The sequence below is a fragment of the Vipera ursinii genome, assembly GCF_947247035.1.
Source record: "Vipera ursinii genome assembly, chromosome: 2".
NCBI classification, from domain to species: domain Eukaryota; kingdom Metazoa; phylum Chordata; class Lepidosauria; order Squamata; family Viperidae; genus Vipera; species Vipera ursinii.
In genome coordinates this window covers 54,091,364-54,119,253 of record NC_139513.1, presented here as the reverse complement: position 1 = coordinate 54,119,253, position 27,890 = coordinate 54,091,364, and the positions used below count along the sequence as shown (strand labels likewise).

The following is a 27,890-nucleotide window of genomic DNA, read 5'->3' as shown; positions in this document are numbered from 1 at the left end:
GACGTCGCGAATTTGACATGTCTGCTATAGAGGAAAGACAGGAACTATTAAGAGGGTCTGTCAAATAGTCTTGGGGAGGACAGTCCAATAGAAATACAGATCATTTTAAATGCAGAAAGGGCCGACATGATGGCTCCTGTTCATCACCGCCTGCTTTGCAGAGAACATTTGACTTTCTGATAATTATTCAAATTCAGTCCACTGAAGAAAGATGGGTGATGACTGAAAAACAGAAGGAGGTAATTTAATACTAGCAAGAATTCATTATCAAGCCAATTCAAGGCTGACAATGGAGAAAAAAACCCAGAGTTCATCTTTCTCATTGTGTCAAGTGTTCAACACTTGCTCCTAAGGGTTTATTACAAGGAGTAAGATGGTCAGCTGGATTTAATTATAAATTCCTCTTTAGAAGAAGGAATGCTCCCAAGCCTAGTAAAGTATTTCATAATGAGACCAGTCCTGAGAAAGCCATAATTACATGCAGGAGATTTACATAATAACTGCAGAACAATACCTAAAATAATTTTCCTAGACAGTGTCCCACTTCAAAACCAATCAACCCAAGCATTCTTAAATGAAATGGAGGTTTAGATTCATTTCCATCAGTTTTTAGACCTGAAAGTGGCACTGAAACAGATTTGGTTACCATGTGGGATGATTCTTTCTAAGTTGGGTAATGCAACTTAGAGGCTTCCCATACCATTATTATTACCGTCCTATTATTTCAATACTGTAATCTTATGCACCACAATGATAGGGCTAAAAACTTCCCACCTGAAACTTCTAAATTAATTTCCCTCTAATAATACATGATTTGGAAAAACTCTTTGAAAAACCCAAGCCCCACTTTTTTTTAACAAAAAATGTCTAACAAAACTTAGAAGAAAATAGTCGGAAGATTGTTACCTGCTGCTGACCCCGTATAAACACTGGAATCATTGCTGTCTCCACCTTCTTCCCATAAATACTGAGACTGGAGGACTTTGGATTCTTCCTTTTCCTCACTGAAAAATCCTGAACCAGGTGAGACTTGCAGGGCACCAGGACCAAAATCAGATTCCGATAATTCTAGGTTGGTCTTTTCACTGGAATCCAGAGACTTAAAGTGGGACATTGTTATGAAGTCTACCAAAGAAGTTGAGCTCAGGCCTTCGGTACTAGAATCTTCTGACATAGCTAGGCAAATGCACAGGCAACCTGTAAAAAAAGAACCACATCAGTTTTAGCTTGTGTGAACCTAGAAGGAAAGAAAAAAAATTGTAGGGTCTCAAAAACAATCTCATATGTAGAAGCTATAAAATGTCAGGCTGTGGAAAGCTTTTAAAAAATATTTTTATATTGCTATGTTCTCAAGGTAAATGCACAATAACGATGATGGATATGCTATCTGGGAAAAGGTCATTCTCAAGTGGAAAAAAGTGTATTGTATTTGTGGCTGAGAAAAATAATATATTGCTAGCATGGAATCAGTTTGAAGAGCTTCAAACAATGCACAAACCCAGACAACCCTGTATATGTGTACACTGAAATGTCCATCTGCCCTCAAAAGGTTTCAAAGAAATATTAAAGGCTACCCATAGTTGCATGAGTTTCTGCTGTATGCATGGATGTAACCAAATACATTTAGAAGTACTTATGACAATATTTGTGTCTTTCTAACTGCCACAGAACATGGAAAATTAAATTATCAAATTCATAGTTGCATTGCTCCTTAAAAGGGTCATATCACTGTAAACTTAATTTCAAAGCTTCAGTCTTGTAAGACTAGATACTTTTTTCTGAGACTAAAGTTTTCCTATGCTGATAGGGAGATCAGTATGTTTAGTCACTATATCAGTGCAACTTCTAAAAACCATTTTTTCTTTCCAAGATAATCCTCAATTATTACACTGTCGGTTAACAGTCCACCATTCATTACTATTTCCAAATATTCTACAGACAGACCTTTCATTAATTTAGGACGGTAATTCACTGTAAAAGAGCCTTGAAAGCTTTTTCCTTGACTTGAAAGGCCAAGTTTCTATAGATAAAGAATGCATGTAACTCCCTTTGTTGGCTGAGTCAGATAGATAATAGATGGTGTGTATACTATGCAACACTAGGAATTACAGCCTGACTCATTAGATACATCATTGTTGTCCAATATCTTAAAACACTATATTTCATTTTGCTGAATAAATTCTTCTTTAAAAAAATTTTTTTTACCAAGGGTGTTGGTAACCAGAGCAATCTTTGGACTAGATTTAATTGTGTATGTAGTCAGTATGGAAAGAGAGAAAGAATCAATAAAAGAAGCAGGTGTCCAGTAATTCTGGACACCTGAATAGTAAGAAAACATTCATTTAGCTATTGTTTATCTGGAAGAGAGTTTCCACAACTGACTCAATATTATTTTTGGAAACTTTTATTGCTCTAGGTTCTGCTTCTTCTCCTCCCACTCCAATCATGTACCTCATCTTAGATCAATAAAACAAAATTAGCCAGGAGAATAGCTTAGACAAAGGCAAAGGCTTGCGAAAGCAGAAGTTATGACAGAGGCAGAAAGAAAAATCACTGCAGAATAAAGCAGCCGACCAAGACATCTCTGGGCAACCCAGGGGATAGCAAACTTTGTCAAGTGTTATTTGCACATGGTTGAGTCCGTCAGGCACTCAGATCAAAACATTTCCAAACATGCTTGATTTATAGAATATATCTTTGCAGGTCAGATTATATCTTGCTTCAATGCTCTTTTTGTTTGGTCTACAAGGAAGCTACAAAAAGAAAAGGGGGTGGCAGAACTGTGTGTCTAGGATTGTTTTTATCCTCACATAGCAGCTGTCACTCTGCTATTATTAGCACCTCAGTATAGCAGCATCCAGAAAACTGTGGAAGCAAGGAATAAAAACATTGGGCTAGGATTATAAACACACATTCAAGCTCATAAGTATACTGGCTATAACCAAAGAGACTAATCCTATCTGCCTGAGTAATGGAAGGGCAAACTGTTATGATGCTAGGATCCTTTGATTTTCAAATTCAGTAACACCAGCTTCCATTTCCAATGACCTCCAAGCAAGAATGGAGTGCAGTGGACCCAAGCAGACACAATCCCCATATAATTGGACTTGAGCCATGGGTAGGACAATCCCCAGAGCTACTTGTTTATATTATTCTAGTTATAATTTAACCTAGTCTGGAAGGCATAGGTTAAGGTCAGGTCTTAGGGACCACAGAAACATCTACATATTTTTCTTGACAGTTGTACAACAGTACTGACTGTTACCGTCTTCCCAAATGGTTTTTTCAATTTCCAGAGCCATCCTACAACCTTGGGTTCTCTGGGGGTATCCTATGCAAATCCTAACCAGGAATGGCCCTGCTTAGCTTTAGACCTTCTGGCAGCTGCCATCTGATGAAGACACATACATTAGTTCACTATTGCTCAGTTCTATTGCATAGTTTCATAAGATGCAAACATGAGTCACTGTTAGGCAGAACAAAAGCACAAAAATTAAATTCTATTATTGGTCATGTTATACACAATAAGAAAGAAATTGTCATGTGCAAACATGGAACAGACCACAGACCCTTGATGCATATATTTATATGGTAAATAACATACTTGGAAGAATTATCAGTCTTTCCATTCTTCTTAAGTACCATTTTAAATACAAACCACCAAGAGTTGTGGTGGTGGAATGTACAGTAAATGTAATAAACCAGCAATTAAATATTAATTCCAATCTAAGTTTCTAGGAAGCTACCAGCAGAATTCAACTTTTACAATCTGTACCTTTACAGAATGAAGAAGAATGAATAGTTGTATTGAACTGAAGGGAAAACAGTAATTCTTTATTTTCTATTCTAATCAGATCTGATTTATATCAGATTAGACATAGTTCTATTTCCAGTGAAGCACTGGATATATTTTACTCCTAACATAGTTCTGTTAAGTGCAATAAAATTGATTTCTTGACAAGCATATTGAGAATTGCAACTCTAGGTCAAAAAGTAGTAGGAGAATCTTCTGGCTGTAAGTTTAGAAAAGTTTTTATGGTTTTATTCTATTAATTATTATATTATGATCATTAGCATCCCATGCTCAAAACTTACTTTAGAAACCTGATCACATGAAGGAACAAATTGCAGACTTGATCTCAAGAATCTCTGTTTACATTTAAACAGATCCCCAGGGACCACTTCAAATCTATTTGTCACTCCTTTATTCTATATGCATGCCTTATGGAAAGGTCTAAAGTTGAATTAAACCCTAGACGCTTGTGATGAACTTGGCCTTCAGGAAAACTAATCCCATTAGTGCAAGAGATCAGGTCTCAGCAGTTTATTTATCTTCATTTAATACTGAACTGTCTAACTAGTTTAAACTCCTTAAGATGCATGATCCTATTTACCAAGCAGACTACTACTGTATCTTGCTAAGATAAAATTACACTAATGAAAATACAAAAGGGAATAATTGTATACTGTATAATTTCAGCACAGGTTTTAATCTGGAGTTTAATTCAAATGTAGATTTATCTCTAGGTATTACAAGAGGTGGGGAAAGAATCAGAGAAAACTATGTGTAATTGTGAAGCTTTGATTTTGGAAAAAGCAAAAGTCTTTGAGTCTTAATTGGAGCATGAGCCAGATAAGATTAAGTAAAACAAAATATAAATGCATGTATCTAATTGGACTATCCCAAAATGGTGTTTTGTATATCAGGAGTGGAATCTGATAATAACAATTTAGCCACACAGCTCAAACACCTCACAAAGGATGCTATGGGAAAGGAGTACATATGTACCTTAACTGTCTTTCATCTATTTAGAAGTCACAGCAAGATTCTGACAAGGAAACTTCATTACTGCTTTTGTAATGGCTCACAGAATTCAGCTGGGAAAGTGGGTGCAGGCAAGGTCAGTTCCCTCTGCAAAATAAGAATTGGGGAATAGAGAGGAAATCAAAATTCCACCAATGGGGGCAAGAAGATTACAGCAGAAGGACTGTAGCGTGTCATTTACCCAGGGTGGATATCAAAGAAAGGGAGGTTTGTTCCTCAGGCTAACAGCTGTGGGGAGGGGAGCCCCGTTGTAAGAGGATGGCAGATGCAAGGGTATCTCCCAAGCAAGGAAATAGTAAGAGAGCAAAGAACAAAACTCCCAATGAAATAATAGTCCGGCTGTGGAGCCAAAAAGGAGGTCTGTCTGAAGGAACCACCTGTCAGATGGATCAAGTCAGGAGGCTTAAGACTGGAGTTATGTCAGGAGCCGGACTAGCTCGAGGGCAAGGGAGAGCTCAACCAAAGGAATCTATCAAATATGCCTGAGGAAAAAAGAGAATCAGCAGAGGTTGATTAAAATCTGCAGAAGGAATGCCATAAGATTTATAGTCGAGAGTCTAGAAATGCTATGTGTGCAGCACAACTCCTTTGAAAAGCCCTCTGCACCATCAGGCACAAATGCTTTACGCTGAGCAAAAGAGCAGCCTGAAAAAGCAGGGTTTAACTTGCTAAATACTTTTTAATGATTATTGGCTCAGGGAGTCACTGTAAAAAAATGGTTTGGGGGCAAGGGTAGGCAACCTTGGCTCTTTTATGACTCGTGGACTTCAACTCCCAGAATTCCTGAGCCAGCTCTGCTGGCTCAGGAATTCTGGGAGTTGAAGTCCACGAGTCATAAAAGAGCCAAGGTTGCGTACCCCTGGTTTTGGGGAAGTGCTCAATTTACAAAACACTCATTTAGTGCCCAAAGTTACAACGGCACTGAATAAAGTGACCTGTGACCACTTTTCACACTTACGACCGCTGTGGCATCCCTGTCGTCGCGTGATCAAAATTCAGATGCTTGGCAACTGGGGATATATTTATGACAGCTGCAGTGGCCTGGGATCATGTGATCAGCTTTTGCGACCTTCTGACAATCAAAGTCAATGGGGAAGCCAGATTCATTTAACAACTGCAGTGATTCGTTTAGCAACTTCAGCAAGAAAGCTTGTACAATGGGGCAGAGCTCACTTAACAACCGTTTTGCTTAGTCACAGAAACGTTGGGCTCAAATGTGGTCATACATTGAAGACTACTTGTGTAAGCTTCCTATCCCTACAGGAGATACCTTTGTGACCTAGTGGAATGTCGAAACTGGTCAGTAAAACCTCGTGAAGCCCCTGATCTGCTGGTTGTCTGCTACCAGCACAGGTATCCTGCATAAAGTCCACTAAAAAAGTCCACTAATAAAAAAAAATCCTATCCCTGTTCCCATGTTTTTCGGCTACCTCTTCTGGTATAAAAGACAAAAGAGCAGAGAAAATATTATCCCATAATTCTAGCGTTAAATGAATATATTTATACATATTGGTATAAGGCACATGTTCATTAGAACATTTGTGTTTGGGGAAGTAAGCAGAGGATCACTGCTCAATTCTACTCTACCTGTGTGCTTTATAGGAATAAAGAACCGTAGAAACTCTCCATCACCACCCTCTGAAGAGCTACATTTTTCTCCTGCATCTTTCTGTGTAAGTGGAACTATCTCCTTGGGGGGAAAAAATCACAAAGAGGAAATAAAGCATGATGAAAGATGATTAAAAATAGCAACATCATGTGGCTGCCCCATGAATTGGGGAATAAACTGAATACATGCTTTAAAAGGTATGAAAGGAAACAGCCTTTATGTTTTTATCAGTTTGCCTGATAGTTGAAAGTCTATAAAAAAAATAACATTCGGTAAAGGAAAGGAAATGAAGTGCATTGAGAGCTCATCGTTTTCTGTAAATGAATATAATCTGCTCAGAAATGCTTTGCATTTTTCTAGCCTTTCTGGCATTTCATGATGTTGAAACATCTTGTCCAGAAGACAGGAATAAGGCTTGGGTAAGATGGTTTCTTTCCATGCTAGCCCATTTCTCTTCTCTCCAACTTAAAACTAAGAGACTTCCCTTTGCATATCCAAGCACCCACCTAGCTGAAATTGGTTAAAATAGGGAGCTGGTTCAAAAATGGCCATTTCCTAATAATCTTTATTTGCCATAGGAGAATTCAGATGAACTACTGGAAGCACCTTCAAGGATCTCCCTTTCCATACAGGACATATAGGCAAAACCTGAGTTTACACATCACACTAAAGCATATGATTTTTAAACAGTGGTTTACCAGTTCTAATTCTGGGAAAGATGGAATGAAAGAGAAAGGATGGTCAGCAGCAAAGCGGATGGACTCAGTTACAGAGATGGCAAGTGCACCATAGAAAAATCTGGAAGATCAAGTTAAGAATATACATTGTTATGGAGAAAATATATGTGGTCACTAGCCATCAGAGATGACCTGATAGCATATAATCAATCAAATCAACTTACCAGTTAAATAACAATTGGATACAGGCACATAATATGCTATGTTAAAACCAAACAAAACTACTTTGCATTGCTACCTAGTATAAATTCTTTCTGAAGAATATATCAGAAGAGGAAAGCACTGGAGATTCTGTATCACCCACAGAGTCACATTACGGGCTATTATTAATCCTAAAACAAGTTTTTTAATGTAAGACCATTGCCTCCATTAAGCTGAGGATCAGAGATCAGAACAAATGCAGAAATCCTGGTCAGTGAATTGGGACTCCTGGCAAAAATGGGCTCCTCAAGAACTGGAAATTTTAGAAAAATTTTGAATACTGTTACAAGCATAACACACACTTGGTTAGTCAGATTGCTAAAAAAAAAAGCATCTCTAACTGTTTGACCTGTACCCACCATCTGGAAATAAACCTGGCTTTATCCTCCTGAACTTCCCAGAATCACTAAAATGTAAGGGTTGGAAGGATATCATAGATAGAACTTAGGTTGAATCTTGCATGTGCTCCAGGTACATCTTTTTGTGACTTTCTTGAACTGTCTGTATTTTTTCCTCTCAAATTTCGAGATTGAAGAGACTAGGTTAGTCTCTTACTACATCATGTAAGACTTAATTGAGTTCTGTGGTAACCTCCATAACCTGACTCCTCTTTTTCTTGTCCAGAATCTAGGAACAGAATATTTATTATGGTTGACTGCTATAGGCAGCAAGCAATGGTGACACAAAACTGATACAAATCCCACTGTTGCAATATTAATGCTCAAATATCACTTGCCCCACTTGTTCCTCCAGTTATGGCTATGTGTGAACTCAGTCATTGTTACTAGACAACTTGGTTATGTAACATTTTAGAAAAGAGAAAATGGTAGGGTTCACATGTTGCATCAAACTTTAATATGGTTTGTTTCACTTTGCCTTAGTATATAATATAGGTTGCAAATTGTAATTTATGGTTAGTGCAATGTGTGAATCCAATCATTCTGGCTTATTTGAGAAACCATAGACTAAGGTGGAGAGCAATGTGTCAATCTAGCCAGGGTAAGTGCAATAAAACAATGTGAAGGGACTTCAGTTGGATTTGATGAACCTGCCTGGCATAATGTCCGTTTCATATGAAGAAAAAGTATCTGCACAAAAAGCAAAATCAGCTTATGGGATCCATTGCCCTACAAAATTGGGAATGGTTTTGAAAGTATTAGGCAATGTTGTGGAGGATGTTTGTCAAGTCTGATTAGATGTAATACCAAACAATATCTCAGTGGTACAATGCCTCTGGTTACCATTCAAGATACCTATCAGAAAGTATTTGCAAATGTTTCGGTAAGATCCATCAGCATCTTCAGAAAACTGGGATGACATCAAAATGATACCTGCACTATGATGTAATTACATAAATGTTGCAACCTACATACTCACATAAGACCACCTGACATATGGACACAAAAGTATTTTTCCCATGATGAAGTCATAGTGCATCCCTGTGGTCACTCGGTCTACTGAACACCCATGGCCCAGCTCCAGTATCTCAAGCTATTCTCTGCAGATAGAATTTTATCCCGATCAGATAAAACTGCTCTTGTTCTTTTCCTGCCAGATGGATGAAAAACTGGCCCAGAATTAGTGCTAAAAACAAATGATTTGCCAACCCATTCTTGCTGTTCCTCTGCTATTATCTCTTTTCTTTTGTACAGAAAGAGAGCAGAGGCGGGAAGAGATTCATTTCAATCCCTGCTTTAGAGTTGACAAGAAGACACATAGGAGCAATAGTAGAGAAGGTCTGGTGGGGTGAAAACTGCTTACAACACCCTTTTCCCCAGAGGCTAAGATGACATTCTGCAGGAAAACCATTTTTGTTACAAGGATATTGAGGACATATTGGAATATGCTGGGCAGTCTTTTCCCGTTAATATTTTTCACAGCTCATTGCAACTTCACTGTCTCAAATCTGTGACTCAGCACAAACTTTCCACTCCATAATTTGCTACCTTCCTTTCTGCAGTCAAAGCACAAGCATTGTAAGTTATTTGTCTTGACAAAAAAATGGTATGGTGTGGATAAATATATGCTTATATCATTCTTGTAACAGTGCCAGTGCTCCTTTGGGGAGTGACATGCACACACACAAGCAACAGGGTAAAAAAGTAGCGATTGTAGCACCCAGGGCTTTTTTTTGTCATAGAACACCCAGAACGAAGTTCCGGCACCTTTTTTAGATGGAACCTTGTAGGGTAGGCAAGGCGGGTTGTATGACATGTGTGAATTCCGGCACCTTTTTTTTTTTTTTTTTACAAAAAAGGCATTGGTGGCACCTCTGAGAGACTCCTCCAGACTGTAAAGCTCAATGGACTGATCTCAGTGGCTTTACTTGTGCATGTGAAGAAAGGTCAGGAGCCATACAGAACTCCTTTGACTGTTTCCCCAGAATTATTGCAAAGCATCTATCTTGTACTTTTCTTGCACCCCTTTCTCTATCTCCTTCCTTTTGCTGACTGTCTCTTATTTGGTGGTAGAAGTTTCTGAATGCAGAATTAGGAAGCCCAGCAGAGCAATCAGTTCTAATTAGGACTGTAGAAAACATAGGTGAAAGGCCAGCATTCTTCTGATAATAGTCCAAGCAGGGAAAGAGAGACTCCCTACAGAGATTTTAGCACACCCTCTTTCCCAAGAGCCCTAAATATTTTCTGAGCTTGTAGCAAGAGGGGAAACAATTGTTAGTTAATGATTCAGGATGTAGCATAGGGGATAATCATGTAGAAAACTCACAAGACTATAAATATTTTAGAATTATCTGTGGACAGAAAGGAAGGACATTTACAGGAGCGTCACCCAATTCTTTCCACCTGTGTAAAGTATAGATGGAAGTTGCTATGATGTGTCAAACTATGACGTGCACACATACGCAGCTCACCTCCTTTAAATGTAGGATTTATTTATTTATTTATGAAATCTTGAGGATCTAATGAGGATGAGAACAAGGAGAAAGAGACAATACCAAAATCAGCCCTTAATCTTTAGAAAAGTAATAAGAACGTCATAGGAACTCTTGCAAAAATTGTCTCGAGATAACTGTGAAAGGCCACTGCTGTAATGCCACCAGGAAACACCTCTGGCAGCAGAGGAGAAGAAAGGGCCTACTGAATCAGCAGTATAGAAATCCAGCCAGACACCTAAAAATGGAACGGAACAGAACAGAACAAAATAGTTGGAAGGGACCTTGGAGGTCATCTAGTCCAACCCCCTGCTCAGGCAGGAAACCCTATACTATTTCAGACAAATGGCTGTCCAGTCTCTTCTTAAAAACTTCCAGTGTTCGAGCATTCACAGCTTCTGGAGGCAGGTTGTTCCACTGGTTAATTGCTCTAATTGTCAGGAAATTTCTCCTTAGTTCTAAGTTGCTTCTCTCTTTGATTAGTTTCCATCCGCTGCTTCTTGTCCTGCCTTCAAGCGCTTTGGAGAATATCTTGACTCCCTCTTCTTTGTGGCAGCCCATGAGATACTGGAACACTGCTATCATGTCGCCCCTCATCCTTCTCTTCATTAAACTAAACATACCCAATTCCAGCAGCCGTTCCTTATATGTTTTAGCCTCCAGTTCCCTAATAATTTTTGTTGGTCTTCTCTGCACTCTTTCTAGAGCAAACATGTCAAACCTGTGACGTATCGGAGCTTCTTCCCCATTGCCAGCAATAGGGTGGGTGCGATTTCATTGTGATGCATCTGACCCATGGGTTGGCAGTTTGACACCCCTGTTCTAGAGTCTCAACATCTTTTTTACATTGTGGTGACCAAAACTGGATACAGTATTCCACATGTGGCATTACCAAGGCATTGTAAAGTGGTATTAACACTTCACGTGATCTTGATTCTATCCCTCTGTTAATGCAGCCTAGCATGGTGTTGGCTTTTTTGGTAGCTGCAGCACACTGCTGGCTCATATTGAAGTGATTGTCCACTAGGACTCTGATATCCCTTTCACAGTTACTACTATTGAGCAAGGTACCACCTATACTATACCTGTGCATTTGGTTTTTCTTGTCTAAATATAGAACCTTACTTTTTTCACCACTGAATTTCATTTTGTTAGATAGTGCACAATGTCCAAGTCTGTCAAGATTCTTCTGTATCTTAAGCCTATCTTCTGGAGTGTTGGCTATTCCTGCCAGCCTGCTGTCATCTGCAAATTTGATGAGTTCCCCATCTATCCCCTCATCCAAATCATTGATTAAGGTGTTGAAGAGTAGTGGTCCTAAAACAGAGCCCTAGGGTATCCCATTGCATACTTCCCTCCATGTAGATGCAGTTCCATTGAGGACCACACCCTGAGTATGTCTGGTCACCCAGCTATGAATCCATCTGGTGGTGATTCTGTCTAACCCACATTTTTCTATCTTATCAAGTAGTAGGTTGTGATCTACTTTATCAAATGCCTTACTAAAGTCCAAGTAAATTATATCCACAGCATTCCTCTGGTCCACTAATTTTGTCACTTTGTCAAAGAATACAATAAGATTTGTCTGGCATGATCTGTTTTTGACAAACCTATATTGACTTTTGATTATAGCTTTGTTTGCCTCGAGGTGTTCACTGATTCATTGTTTGATTATCTTTTCCAGAATCTTCCCAGGTATTGAGGTCAGGCTGATAGGTCTGTAGTTTCCTGGATCCAGTTTCCCCCCCCCTTTATTGAAGATGGAAGCCACATCAGCTCTTTTCCAGTCCTCTGGTAGTTCCCCAGTGCTCCAGGATCTTTGAAAGATATAGTTCAGTGGTTCTGAGATCACATCTACCAGTTCCTTCAGAACCTTGGGATGTAATCCATCTGGTCCTGGTGATTTGAACTCATCTAGGGTGGACAGGTGCTCACTTACCATTTTCTTGCCTGTTTTTACTTACTGTTTTTTACGGTACTGTTTTTGATAGGTTGAGTTTTTTCCCTTTTGTGTAAAGATGAATGCAAGTTAAGCAGTTCTGCTTTCTCCCTGTTGTTTGTCACATTCTTGCCACTTTCTCCCATTAATGGACCAATTGTTTCCTTGACATTTTTCTTGTTTTTACATGTTGAAATAAGCTTTTTTCTTTGTTAGTTTGACTTTTGTCCAAGCCTTAGTTCATTTTGAGCCTTAGCTTTCCTCACTTCATCTTTGCAGGCTTGGGGTTATTGCTGATATTCTGCCTTAGTTATGTGCCCTTCTTTCCACTTTTTCTACTTGTCCTTTTTGTCTTTCAATTTATCAGAGAGTTCTTTATGCAGCTATGCTGGTTTCTTTTGAAAGCTGTTATTTTTCTTCTTCATTGGTATTGTGCTAGATTGGGCTTTTATAATCTCACTTTTCAAAGTTTCCAAAACTTCTTGGGTTGTTTTCCCCTTGAGAATTCTAATCCATGGAATCTTTCCCAAGCTTTTTATACCTTTTTTATACCTTTTTGGGTTTCAATTTATCAGAGAGTTCTTTATGCAGTCATGCCGGCTTCTTTTCAGAGCTGTTATTTTTCTTCTTCATTGGTATTGTGTTAGACAGGGCTTTTATAATGTCACTTTTCAAAGTTTCCAAAGCTTCTTGAGTTGTTTTCCCCTTGAGGATTTTCATCCATGGAATCCTTCCCAAGCTCTCTCTAAGTTTATTGAAATTAGCTCTCTTAAAGTCCAAGACTCTAGTTTGAAATCTGTGGAGATCAGTGTTAGTCCCACTGTATCTCAAATTGCAAACAGTGTCTTTCTGGGTCATCTCACCTGCTGGTTTGCTGCCAGTCAATATTGGAAAGAGCTCTAAAGTAGCAATTTCTAGCCTGACACCTCAGCTGGATGGCAGCATCTAGCTGAGCTAAGCAATTTTGGTTATTCTCAGGAAATTCCAGGGCTGCAGACTAAACCAAGAAGTCCAAAAAAACATTCTGAAGGGCTGGCAAACTACAGGACCTTAGTTACAGGACACCATGAAGTCACTATTTTTACATTCAGGTTCCCTATTGATCCATAAATCCTACATTAGCTTTCCTTATTCAGATACATGCATTTTGATCTATGTTCTGTCACATATAGTTCTTAGTGCCTTAAACATTCACTCAAAGGGATGAATTTACAGGACAAGCCGTAACCATGTTGTAATCAAAGTGCCTTTGGTTTGCCACTACACCATAAAATTAACATTAGGGTATTACACAAAATGAGAAACCAGTTTCTTTTGTGACCTCTACAAGAGAAAGTTCCCATCCAGTAGCAATTTCAGCAAACTATGATGATACCTAAAGAGTGATGCATATGCAGTGATGTCATCAAAAATATGTATTCATTTGTGCTTTATAGTTTTCTCCTCCTTGGTCCCCCATGGATAACCTCAGCCCCAGGAGGAAAACTAATTGAAGCCTTTGAACTGTCACAACTTTCATTGATTATTAATTAGATCAAGAATTTAGCAAGCTTCAGATTGTGTCTGCTATTTCTCATTGCCATAAAATTACACTATCTAGGAGTCATTCTACAAATGAGAACCCATGGGAATTAAAAGGGCCAAAATAAATTTTAGGTCTAGCAGACGAAGAAGTTAACAGCACTTCTTTGAGGGAAGCAATTTCTATCTTGGCCAAAATGAAATTTAGGCAAATAATTTTAATAGTCTTATTTGATAGTGTTACAAGGAAACTGTCATATTTTACAATTACTTTTGAGAGTGACTATGACCACAATGATCAACTAGAGCTAGCAGATCTATGCTACAAAAATGCAGGTGTCTACTAGGTAGCAATGAAAAGGTGGCGTTTTTCAGTATATTGTCATCCAGAAGGTTTTTCTGGTGCAGAGCTGTAGAACATTACCATTCTTCAAGATCCTGATGAAGTTTTCTGAAAGACTATAGAAGGTCACTTGGATAGTGCCATTTTTTTATCACCAAAGCTTTGACTCTTGATCAGGGATTCCTTTTCTGAAAAAATCTGAAACCCTCTGAACTAGCAGTTGTCTGGAGTTTTGTGCCCACATCTGGCAGATCCACTGAAGAAATAAGAACTGGAACAATCTGGACATCCTCAGGATCCAGGATAAAGGAACTACTGTATTTTCAATTTTCAGTCCAAAGATTGAGTCTGAGTTTATACATTACAGTATGCTAAAATATAATGAAGTTTGTCTCTCTGGCTTAATGTATTTGTATGAAGCCAGACAACTGTAGTTTATTCCATAGCTAATAAAATCAGTTCACAACGAACCTGTCCTAGCCTGTTTTGTGAACCTAATCAAGACACAAACAGAAGGGGATGCGTTTAAGGAAGACTTTATAAATAGAAAGCCATCTGTGGAAAATTTCAAACTTCTAGTTGTGACTTCCTGTTTAAAAAAACATTATGAAGTTTTCCTTTAAATGTAAGAGTCATCACTTGTATAAGAATTTGATCATAATCTGGATTGTTCGTGAATTCCTCATCTTTCTCTGCCCTCTTAGCATTTCCTGCCATCAAAAGAAGTATCCATTTTGTCTTTCATTAGTCTGTCCATCAGCTGCAGGTTACTTGCCAGCACTTTGAAAAGGACCACATGTCGTTGCATTTATACCAACACATCATCAACTGCTTTTAGTTGTTCTATTTTTTTCTTCCCGTATATGAAAACACTTGATTTTCATAGGATCTGCTTAATTTTATTAGAGGCCTCATTGCAGTAGCCTAAGACCTGATAACCAGAAGTAAAGGATGGCAGAAATTATTTTCTATAAAGCCAGCTTAGAAATTTCCCAGATGCCATTTTCAGAATCTGCCTCTAAACTCCAGTATAAAGAAACTATGCAGCAAAATAATAGTTTGTCATTTCATAGTCCCTGTAGTTTGAGCCTGGAAAGTGCATTTTATTTCATGCCCCTATTTATCTTTACAAGAGTTTACTGAGAAAAGTCAACGGTACCTCTACTTTACAAACCCGGAGCCACAAAGAAATTACTGTATAAAAAAAGGTTATGATCCACCTAAGGAAGACTAAAACTAACCAGATCGAAGCTGAGCTCTGGAACTTGGGTTTAATTCTTGGACTGACTTAAATGTGTATCCAAAAACCCTTTCTTATGGTTCCATCACACTAACCTCATATCTGGAAAAGCCTTCCTTCAAATGGTATGGAACAGATTAGATATATTTGAAATTGTCCACGCTGGTTAGGGATGAGGAGAGCTGTCATCCAACTCATTTAAAAGGATTAGATTTGGGACAGATCTGCTCTGACATCCCAGGAAAGTATATACTCTTCCATGATCATGACAAGAATCAGCGTTAAATAGTGGTGAACAGTTTGAAGGAGCTATATATGTCCAGCCTATCAAAGAGAAGGATGTGTTCAAGGACGCCCGATGCAGGAGGCAGTCAATTAGGAGTAAACAGAGGAAGGCAATGGGGCTCCTCGGAAGGAGGCAGAGAGAAGCCACGCCCTGAACTCTATATTAGGGGAATGTGTGGGGAGGGCTGGTTTGCTGAAGGCAACCGCTTGGATAGTTCATGTTTCTTAAAGCTCCTGTTTCTTGGTTTGTCTTGTTCCGTTTGTTTTTGTGGTAATAAATTTGGCAGGCGTAATTCCAGCCTCTTGCCTTCTTGTAAAAGGGGTTGTCCCTGCCTTTTCTGCAGGGCCGGTAGCAGGCTGGTACAGAACAGGATGAGAGGAAGACATGAGGGGGCTATCACAAAGAAGAGGGGGATTGACTTATTCTCCAAAGCTGCAGAGGGCAGGACAAGAAGTAATGGGTAAAAGCTTGTTAGAGATCTTAGTTAGAAGTAAGGAAAAAATTTCTAACTGTGAGAACAATTAACCAATGGAATAGCTTGCCTACACAAGTTGTGGGTGCTCCATCACTGGAGGTTTTCAAAGATAAACTGGACAGCCATTTGATCAGGATGGTATAAGGTCCTCTCCCTTGAGCACGGAACTGTTCTAGAAGACCTCTGAGATCCTTGCAATCCTATGATTCTATGTCCAAACAAAATGAGTCTCATACAACTGTTGGCTGCAGGGCACAGTATCAGTCCTTGCAATATATGGGTCTAATTCATACTGTCTAACTCATAATTTTTTAAAAAAGATATTGATAATATGACAAAATATACCTGAGTCTATGTTTTAGTACAGAATGCTTTGTCTAAGAACTTCCAAATATTTGGCACTTGGAGAAGTTTCCAAGTCAAACTATGACATCTACAGAAGGCTGTGTCCCTAACATTTAATACTAAAGCTGAGTATTTTAGAGTTAATTTCCAACATATATAGTTATTTCTCTACAGATTTCCTTCAGACGTAGAAAATTAATATGGAGCCTATTGGTAAAAGTAGTTTAAGTCATCTGATCATCAGAACAGCCAATTTGTATCTTTCCAAGTATATCACCCATAAATTTATTAAAGTAGTTGTTTAAAAATGTTTAAAATTAAAATTGTGCATAGCTCATTGAGATTATAAATTAAGGTTGTTTGCTCAGACAGTTTTGTTAAAAGAAAGGTCACTTACACTATTTTTTTCTTGGAAAGGAGTTATAAAGAATCAAGATATCTTGAAATGGAAGAGAAACCAAAAGTTAAAATTTTCTCAGTGTGGTACAAAATTACACAATCTCCCAGACAGAAGTAGAGCAGCAATTCCAGTTCAACTGTAGTATGGGAAACTGAGTTACATCAAAGATTCTTTCATTGCTTCTAAGATAAATTAGTATATTCCAGCAAACAAAATGAATATAAATTGAAATACATAAACATTAAACAGTCTCGACAGGCAAGCAACACTGGAGACCTATTTGACTACATTAATACCCAAATTGAGTCATATGTACAAATACGTAACAATAAAAATTTGGGTGTTCCAACATTATATGATATAGCTTACACACTGTTACGATTTTCTAATTTGCTTTAATTTAGTGCACCTTGCAGTCAGGTAATATATGTAGATAAACCTTGCTTGACAACTACCCTGTTTAGCATCTATTTGAAGTGATGACAGTGCTGAAAAAGTAACTTTATGGCTCAGTCCACACAGTCACACGATTGACATTTGGCAGCTTCACAGCAGTCTTTTGACAAACATGAAGAAGCTGCCAATAAAATTGCAGATCATAGTCACATGATGTTTTGCTTAACCACTGCAACTCACTTAGTGACTGCAGCAGAAGTGATGTTTTAAGCTTGTCATGTTTTGCTTATCAATTGTACCATTTAGCAAGAGATTTAGGGAAGATATAGGGAAGGGTTGCTGGAATTGGGTATGTCTAGTTTAATGAAGAGAAGGGTGAGGGGTGACATGATAGCAGTGTTCCAGTATCTCAGGGGCTGCCACAAAGAAGAGGGAGTCAAGCTATTCTCCAAAGCACCTGAAAGCAGGACAAGAAGCAATGGATGGAAACTAGTCAAGGAGAGAAGCAACCTAGAACTAAGGAGAAACTTCCTGACAGTTAGAACAATTAACCAGTGGAACAACCTGCCTCCAGAAGTGGTGAATGCTCCAACACTGGAAGTTTTTAAGAAGAGACTGGCCAGCCACTTGTCTGAAATGGTATAGGGTTTCCTGCCTGAGCAGGGGGGTTGGACTAGATGACCTCCAAGGTCCCTTCCAACTTCTTCTTCTTCTTCTTCTTCTTCTTCTTCTTCTTCTTCTTCTTCTTCTTCTTCTTCTTCTTCTTCTTCTTCTTCTTATTATTATTATTATTATTATTATTATTATTATTATTATTATTATTTGCCAGTCCTGATTGTGGTTGTTAAGCAAGAACTACTTATAGGACACTGTTTTCCCCAGATATCATATAATATATGGAATGACCCTTAAATTTCAAAGTTGCTGAAAGTTAACAAGAGTTTCATTAAGTATTTTTGATAGGTGGAGGTTTCATTCTATGCAAGAAGAATAACACAAAAGACAGGCAAAATTTCAACTTTTCCACCATAAGAAACAAATATTTAAAACAAGTACAGTGATTATGACTTCCTGTTCCCACGGTACAATAAAGCTTAAACCCTGGAGTCCTTGGTGCTCTTTAGGTTTGGTTGTTTGCTTGCAGACATTTCATTACCCAACTACGTAACATCATCAGTGCTAGTGTGAGTGTACAGTTTGTTCCCTGTTTATATACAACAGCTTGCCCTGCCAGTATTGGTGGGGGTGCGGTTTTCTCCTTGGTTAGAGCATTATTTTCTGCTTGATTATTTCCTTGGTATTAAATCCGTGCTTATCTAGGTTTTGGTTGCTGGAGAGGATATGTTATGTAAATGTGTTTTATTTCTGTGTGTCTTTTTTGGCTGATTCATCTGAATACCAAGCTTCCAGGAATTCCCTGGTGTTTTTGAATTTACTGTAGCTTTGTCTAGGATTTGGATTTAGCTTGGTTGAGCAACCAACACCCAGATAAGCAGGGATTAACACCAAACAATCAAGCAAAAAATAATTCCCAAATCAAGGAACTACCAAAGAGATGATTTTACCTAGTCAGGTAGTGAAACGTCTGTTAGCAAACAACCAAGCTCAGAGATCGCCAAGCCCTCCTCAGTTCAACCCTGAGCTAGAGATATTCTCTTCTATTAAAGCTTAAATTGGCATGTTGAGATGTCTCAAACAAAGGCTTTTACTATACAGACACAAGCAATAATGTGATCACACATCACCGTAAACAGGAGTTTGTTTAAGAGCGAATAAGCCACAGTTCGATGAGGTGGCATAGCATGCTAATTTACAAGCATTAGGTGCTCTCATATAAGACAAGATTCATAGAATCAAAGACTTGAAAAAGGCCACTGGGCCAACTGGCTGCTCAAAGCAGCAAGGAAAGTAACAGGCATGCCCGTCATAAGAAATGTATTTTGTTTTGAATCACAAACAAAGAAGAGTGGCAGAAGTGGCTAAGACGTTGGAAAGATGGGGGGGGGGGGGGAGGAACAGGCTGGTTAATTGGATATGCATACTTGAATTCAGTGGTGGCAGCAATGGCACACAGATGAGCATACAAATCCTTCCCGTCTTCCTTTCTCTGTGTCTACTTAACCACCACCATTGCCACTGACCTTGACTTTTTCCTGTTTTCACTCCCCTGAAAGTGTCTTTCTGGAATACATGTGTTTTGGGTCCACGCTCAGACCAAAGGCACTTATTTCAGGTCTGTGCCCAAAGCACTAATATTGTGATCCATACATACAGTAGACCACCCCAAACCAGCTCTTCCATGCATACAAATTAAGCTATACCAGATAGATTATTGTGCAGGCCTCATCTGGACACATACTATGAAACTGAGCCCAACCATTTATTTGGGAAATTAGTTCCACTAGCAAATTGTTAAAACACTAGCAACCTTTCCAAAAAACAAAAAAAAAACAAAAACAAAAAAACAACCCTCCCAAACATTCAGTTGGAATTTGGTATTTGGTACCTGAAATCCATTATTATGAGTCCTTCATTCCAGAAGGAAAGTAAACACACTTTGACTTTTTTCCCCTATGTGACGTCCTTTCGTATATTTGATTTGAAGAATGCTATCATATCTCTTCAATCTTTTACAATCTTTTTACAAGCCTAAATGCTACCCGGCTCCTTCAAGATAAGACATGATCTCCCAGTGAGCCACGCTGCCTTTCACTGAACCTGTTCCAATTTCTCTGACTCCTTCTTGAAGTATGGTGTCCAAAAGTGGATACTAGATATGAAGTGTGATCAAACTAGAATCAAGTGGAGAGCTTACTAGAAAATAATACTTTTGTTGTTACAGCCTAAAATTTCATTTTTCTTTTTTTGCAACCAACTCATATTGCTCACTCCTACTGTATTCGATTTGCAGTTAACCCTCTCAAAAAATCATTACCAAGTCATATATCCCCACATCTCGTACTTGTGTATTTGATATTTGTTTCCCAGTGTTTCCCGCACTTGTGCCTGTTAAATTCCACTGAGTTTTATCTCAGTCTTCTAGGATAATAGCTAATCCAGCTACCTTTATGCCATCTGCCAATCATACAAACTTTCTAGTCACCTTTCATCCAAATCATTAATAAACATGACAGGCTGAGGATCTAGGACAGTTTCTTGTAGCACTTCACTTAATATCAGTTTGATGAGGAATAATTGACATCTGCAATTGCAAAACCACTTCTGAAAACTGCAGGGACTAATTCTGATATTCACCAGGAGTTAACATGATTTGATGTGTATGTATGTGTACATTTAATAGTCATTTAATTGTTATGTCATCCACCCGACAGTTAGGTAGCTTATCAATTTATATGTCACGGGATGCTTCAAGCAGTCGAAATATACCCATAATTTATTAAGTTATTTGACCAGAGAAATGAGACAAAGCTACCCTATCAGGATTTGTTTTTGATAAATCTATATTGAGCTTTGGTAACAACTGCAAAATATCCAAAGTGCTAAATACAGATCTTTTTACGATTACTTTAGAATCTTCCCAGACACTGATGTTTCACCAATCTGTAGTTTGCTCCATCTTCCTTTCCTCTCTTTCACCTCCTCCACCAGCTATCTAGGATACATGAATGAAACTGAAGTCTTTATCATTCTTAGTTTTCCCTCGCCTTTGTCAGCTTATTTTGATCATTTGTTTGCTTGATGCCAGCTCTACCGTTTCAATCTACTGTCCATGCTCTTCCTTTCTGACTTATCCTCTTTTCGTTTTTTTTAGATCTTCACAAAGCTTGTTGGTAGCCCCACTGGCTTGTGCTGCCTCCATTTTTCCCTCATTGAAATTAAGTATTTGTAAGCTTTATCCTTTTATCCTATTTGTATCCCTTAAGAACTCCCCCATCTTGAGCTTCTTTCACCCTTAGCTTCTCACGCCAACAGAGAACTCTTTTAACTGTTCAGATTTTATTAAAATCTGATTAATTTTAAGCCCAAGATGCACACCCGATTATTTATTTTGCCCAATGCTTTTGTGTGAACCTAGATGTAGTTTAGAAACCAGGCTTTCTATCTTAGCACTAGGGGTGAAACAAGCCACAACTTAGCCCAACGGTATTGAGAAGTTTTTAAAGTCTTGTCTCATCACGGGTTGCTTTCCCAAGACATGCTTTCCCAATGATTTACTCAGGAAGGCTAGCTTTTTTTGGATTTGGCTGAGATACTGAACCCTAACCCAATCCTATTGGGCATAAAATCTGTTGGGGTACAATATATGGTTGGCTTATTTCTGGTTTTTGTACCTCCTGAAGAGAGTAAAGAAGTGTTTCCAGGAAGAAAAAAAATAGCAGCGTCTAACTGACCCAGCCAGGAGGAAAGTAACTTCTTACAATCCTGAGGTGACATCCTAGACTCGCAGGGGTCTTCAAACTTGGCCCTTTTATGACTTGTGGACTTCAACTCCCAGAATTCCTCAGCCAGCTTTGCTGGCTGAGCTTTGCTGGCTGAGGAATTCTGGGAGTTGAAGTCCACAAGTCATAAAAGGGCCAAGTTTGAAGACCCCTGTCCTAGAGAAACCTTCTGGGAAAGAAATACCTTCTTCTTTTTTTTTTCCAAACGGCGTTGTGCGGCCAAAATGAAGACGTCCTTCCTCCCAGGGAAAAAAAAATAGCAGCGTCTAACTGACCCAGCCAGGAGGAAAGTAACTTCTTACAATCCTGAGGTGACATCCTAGAGCAGGGGTCTTCAAACTTGGCCCTTTTATGACTTGTGGACTTCAACTCCCAGAATTCCTCAGCCAGCAAAGCTGGCTGAGGAATTCTGGGAGTTGAAGTCCACAAGTCATAAAAGGGCCAAGTTTGAAGACCCCTGTCCTAGAGAAACCTTCTGGGAAAGAAATACCTTCTTTTTTTTTTCCAAACGGCGTTGCGCGGCCAAAATGAAGACGTCCTTCCTCCCAGGAAAAAAAAAATAGCAGTGTCTAACTGACCCAGCCAGGAGGAAAGTAACTTCTTACAATCCTGAGGTGACATCCTAGACGCAGGGGTCTTCAAACTTGGCCCTTTTATGACTTGTGGACTTCAACTCCCAGAATTCCTCAGCCAGCTTTGCTGGCTGAGGAATTCTGGGAGTTGAAGTCCACAAGTCATAAAAGGGCCAAGTTTGAAGACCCCTGTCCTAGAGAAACCTTCTGGGAAAGAAATACCTTCTTTTTTTTTTTTTCCAAACGGCGTTGCGCGGCCACAATGAAGACGTCCTTCCTCCCACCTCCCTCCTGACAAGAAAGCCTCAGGAACCCTTCGGGCTTCCCCACCTCAGCCGAAGAGATCGGCCCCTCTCCAGTTCGCGCCTTTAAAGGAGCCCAACGCGGCGAGCGAGCGAGCCGAGCAAGGAAGCGGAGCCGCCGCCGCCGCCAGAACCGCCACTTCGCTGCTCCTGCCCAGACCGGCCCAACGCCCGCAGGGGGGCGGCTGCAACCCTCCCACCGCGCGCCGCTCCTTGGCTCCCCAGGCGGCGGCAGGGAGGCAGACAAGGCGAGCAGGCAGCCCACGAAGCCCGCTCCCAGCTACGCGCCGCGCCGCCTGCCTCTTTGTCCCAAGACGCCTTGGAGCAAACCCTCCTTTCTCCTGGTTCGAGCCTGCGCGCGGGCTGAAAACACCCCGTGCCCCGTTACTACGAAGCGGACCTCCCCACACCCCACCACCACCACCAGCAGCCCGGGAATCAGGAAAGGCTCACCCCAGGCCAGAAGCAGCCGCAGCGCCCGACGCCTCGCAGGATTCATGATGCTTCCACTCCGCCGGCGCCGTGCTCCTCTCCTCCTCCTCTTCCTCCTCCTCCTCCTCCTCCTTCAGTGGGACGGAGCTTCTGCTGCAGCAGCTGCCCACGGGGCTCGGCCCCTTCTTGTTACTGAAGAGCCCTCTCTCTCCTGCCGCTGCAGCAGCTCGGGCTCACACGGCATCGCCCCCGCGACCCCCCCCCCTTCCCTCCCTCCCGGGTGACTCGCAACTTTCCCTGCAAACCTCTCTAGGTTCTCCCTCCCTCCCTCCCTTCTAGGGGAGCTTCAAGGCGGAGGGTGTGAGCGTGGGTGGAAAAAAAGAAGAAACAAAAATAAAAATATATAAAAAAAATCGGAGGGCTTCTACGTTGCCCGATCAATAGACTCTGGGTCCGAGGCCAGCAAAGAAATGCAGCGGCGGCAAGCATCCACACAAGCAAAATGCATACAGGCTGCTCGGCTCGGCTGGCCGGTCAGAGCCTTGGCAAAGCCGTCGCGCGCATCTCTCTTTTTTCAGCTTAAAAAGAGAGAGAGAGAGAGAGAGGGAGGGAGGGAGGGAGGGAGGGAGAGAGAGAGAGAGAGAGAGAGAGAGAGAGAGAGAGAGAGAGAGAGAGAGGAAATCAATAAGGATGGAGGCAGGAAGGCAGGGCTCTGCGCGGGCAGCTGCAGCGGCTTGGCTTTGCTCTTGGAAGCGACTCAACGCGCTGCCTCTCCACGCCCCCTCTTGGATCGGTGTGGCCGCTGCTGTGGGTCTCCCAGGTTTCCAAGATGCTGAAGTATGAAATCGTGTGCATTGCGCAGTGGGCTGCATTCTGCCCCTTCCCGGCTCCAGTTTTCACCCGGGTCCTAGAGGGAGAGGGTGCCGCGGATTCCGTCTATTCATTGGGCAACTTAACGGGGGACAAACTGCTAAACCAAGATCTGAAACTTGGTCTTTGCCTGAGCAGAACCCACGAAGGCCGAGATCAAGCGGTAGACGGAGAAGCACTACTTTCCCTGGCCGGATGGGACTAATTTTCCATCGAGGGGGTTCTCAGAATTAATCTGCAGCTGGGGAAACTCTTCTGAATAGTTGTCTAAATGCAAAACTGTCTGGGTTTCGCTGCAGACCCAGCAAGGGGTTTTACTCTGAACCCATTTCAAGGAGTTTACCATAATCTTAATTTTTTTTTAAAAAAAAGAATGCAATATTCTGTATTGGAAATAAAACTTGAAACTGCATCAATTCAGTCAGATCACAATGACAGTTGGCTTGTTCTTTGCCACCAACCCCTGAAAAAAAGGCGATGGAACAAAAAGTTCCAAAAGTAAGGTTATATATAGCATAAGAAATTTGATTTGCACAACTTAAAATCTCATAAAGGTTCAGATTACAAAGAAAGCTCGCAGAATATTGGTCTTAAATATGTACAGAACCAACGTTGGATACAGAGTCCCTGTTAAAACATACGTTTCTTTAGCACTAAAACTGGCTCTTGGGTGTTCACATCTTGTCACTTGAAAATCCAGTAAAATAATCCTGAACCTGTTAAAAGTTGCTGGTTTCTAATCATTTTTATCTTGCTCCAGTAAATTCTCCCCAAGGCATTTGCTTCCATTGTGCTTCTTGCCTCCAAAATAATTCAGTCTCCTAAACCAGGGCTTTTCAACCTTTTCACCCATTGTACCACTTTTAGGATATGGCAATATCAGAGTACCACCAGTCGCCTAGCAAGGTGTCAAAAAATTGTCCAAAAAAAAGGAAAAAAGTGATGAAGTACAGGTAGTCCTCGACTTACAACAGTTCGCTTAGTAACTGTTCGAAGTTACAATGGCACTGAAGAAAGTGCCCCCCAAGTCACAGCCAAGCAAGACACCTCCCTGCCTGCGCTCTTCCTCCTGTCCAAGGTTTTCATTGTTGTGAGCATTTCTGTTGAGGATTGGCAGCGGGGGTGGGGTGAGGGTTTTTATTCCCCCCCCCCGTCTGCTGGGTGGTTGCAGCAGGTTTTGGTCACTTCACATGACCCTGGGACAATGTGACCATCATAAATATGAATCAGTTGCCAAGCATCTGAATGTAAATCACAAGACCCTGGAGATGCTGCAACATTCTAGCTGATCGGTGCTTCTTCTGGGCTCAGAAGTGCCAGGATCAGTGCCAAGCTACAGCTGGAGCCTGGCGGTGATCCTGGTGCTTCCGCTGAGCCCTGACAGCCCTGCAGCTCCAGCCGTCTCTCGCTCAGGCTTGTGTGGTGCTGCCATTCCCCTCCACTGCTACCACTTTTCTAGGATGGTCGCGTACCACCTGCCAGGTGCCAATGTACCACAGGTGGTACCCGTACCGCTGGTTGAAAAGTCTTGTCCTAAACCCACTGGAGAGAGAAGACCTGGAGAGATCCTTTTGTATGCAACCCAGAGCCATGCCATTTTCAGAGTTCATATTGGTTGACCAACACAGTTTTGCAGCTTGTATTTTGCAAATGTCTGGCATGGAAGCGAGAGCTTGTACAGCAAGTGTCAGAACGTGAGTCCTACTAGTCCTCGATTTACAAGCACAATTGAGCCCAAAATTTCTGTTGTTAAGTGAGACATTTGTTAAGTGAGTTTTGCCCCATTTTACAACCTTTCTTGCCACAGTTGGTTAAGTGAACCACTGCAATTGATAAGTTAGCAACCTGGCTGTTAAGTCAATCTGGCTTCTCCACTGACTTTGCTCGTCAGAAGGTCGTAAAAAGTGATCACATGACCCCCCTGGGACACAGCAACGGTGATAAATGTGAACCCGTTGCCAAGCATCTGAATTTTGATCACGTGATCACAGGGATGCTGCAAAGGTTGCAACTATAACAAGGGTCCTAAGTTGCATTTTTCAGTGCCATTGTAACTTTGAATGATCACTAAACAAACTGTTGTAAGTCGAGGATTACCTGTATTCAGAAAGATATTTTGAAGAAAGAGGAATTAAAGTAAGCAGAAGAACGTAATAAAGCAGGGAAATGTCAGCAGAGAAAAGTAGTTGAAGTCTTTGGAGATGCATCAGCTAATTAAATTGAACTTTGACCCCCAATAGGAGTATTTCACATTAAAATAACTCTACCTAGGTCTTGGGTGTATTAAAATCACATTATCACTTAACATTTGTGTGAATTGTTCTATGAATTAATTCATAATTTCAAAATAATCATTTGATACAACCTGTCATAGACATGCCTTTCCAGATAACTGAATATTTTGCATTAAAAAAATAACATATCTGGATTAGACCTAGCAGTGGCTTTACATTAATGGAAAGCACTTTCATTTATACAAGATCATAGAATTCCAGATGAGGCAAAAGACTGATCATCTTTACCCATTGCTATCCTGCATGCCTTCTCCCATATTCTTCCTCGCTTGCTGATCTCCAGACATGATATGCCAATATTACAACTCCCCCAAATCTCTGAAGAATGGCTTATAGCCAAAGTCTCCTTTTTTCCACAAAATTATCCATAGGTACTTGGGCTATATCGGGGGCATCCAGGGAGATAGCAAGTAATAATAAAAACAGTGGTAATCTCTGTACAATGAAAGCCACCATCTTGTTTCTTTCAGCACCATCCCACCCTAGACACAGTGCTTTATGTGCTGCACAGTGCTTTATATTTGAAGGGGGAAAGACAATCTGGAGCTCAGACAGCACTGTTGGCATTTTTTCCTAAGCTCATTTGCAACTGCATGAAAACTCTTATTTGATATCAGGATATCAAATAACAGAAACAGTATGTTAATGACATACAGTTATCCAGGTAAAATTGTCTGAAGTCATGGCAACTGGACTTACCTTTTTAAAAATAATATTTTATCAGTTTTCTAATTTTACAATTAAGTATTTAAAAAGCAACGTGGTGGCTGGGTTAATCAATAGTTCAGTAACATACATAAATGTTTAGTACAAATCCCAAGTTTCAACATCAAATATTTCCTTATTTTTGTTCTTAGTTTGAGACATTTCGCTGCTTATCCAAGAGCTTCATTGTCAGTCAGAGCAAGTATTGTAATGTATTTTGGGGAGGAAACCTCTGAGGTTGGTGAAGGAGGTGTTGGTACATTTCAGCTTGCTTTGTGTGATCAACTTCATCTCCTATGTGTCTTAACAGTTTCTGCTCTTCAATCCCCTTAATCTGGAGCCCCACGATTCTGTAGTTGTCCCTCTTAACTTCTAAAGCATCATTTTTCCTTCCCCATCTGTTTCCATCCTAACTTAACCTAAACTGGCATGCTGTCATTTTGATTTTACAGTCCAGTTTTCTCCTTTTATAGGTTCTGGTGCCCTCCAGATGTTTTGTGTGATAGCTTCTATCAGTTCCATCCTAGTATCTCTTAGTCAAGAATGTCTAGAGGTCACTAAATTGCCTATTTTAAAACAGTTTGTGAGGCCTTTGCCTTAGAGAGATTGTAAAATTGATTGTTCTCTATTGCTAGCCCATCTAGAATTGCTCCTGCTGACTGAGACTTCTGGTATTTGTAGTTCAGCAATACTTGCAGAGCCCCCAGTTTCCCCATCTTTGCCCCACAGCCTATTCCTTTATATTTCTACATGAATACCACTGACTACAGGAGCAGATATCAATTGCATGCAGGGCAATGCTGACCTTGTGTGGTATAGCAGCTCCTTTGAGCCTCAGCCAAAATGCTTTCTATCAGCTTCTTCTCATTCAAGGCTCTCCAAATGACTGAACAAAAGAAGGATGAATCTAATGAACGTATTAATGATAGCTGGGGCCAGCTGCATTGGCAGGGAACAGAATTCTCAATGGGTATCCTCAAATTATTCAAATGAGAAAAAGCTATAAAGGAGAGGATGTGTATGTTGGGAGATACGTGCTTTCCTAGGAAGTGTATAGTAAACAGGAACGGAAATACAGGAAGCTTTCTTAAATTAAATAGGAACTATT

General features: G+C 40.3%; 1 protein-coding gene across 1 annotated transcript in view; it reads right to left on the bottom strand.

Annotated features, from left to right (window-relative positions):
- The window catches only part of PODXL2 (podocalyxin like 2), a gene marked incomplete at its 5' end in the record, with an annotated part of 59,914 nt that extends 36,934 nt beyond the window's left edge, over positions 1-22,980 (bottom strand). The window contains 2 exons of the mRNA XM_083356502.1: positions 907-1,197; positions 22,935-22,980. Of these exons, the coding sequence (XP_083212628.1) occupies positions 907-1,197; positions 22,935-22,980 (337 nt within the window). The remainder of the gene's footprint in view (positions 1-906; positions 1,198-22,934) is intronic.
- Between the last annotated feature and the right edge of the window lie 4,910 nt (positions 22,981-27,890).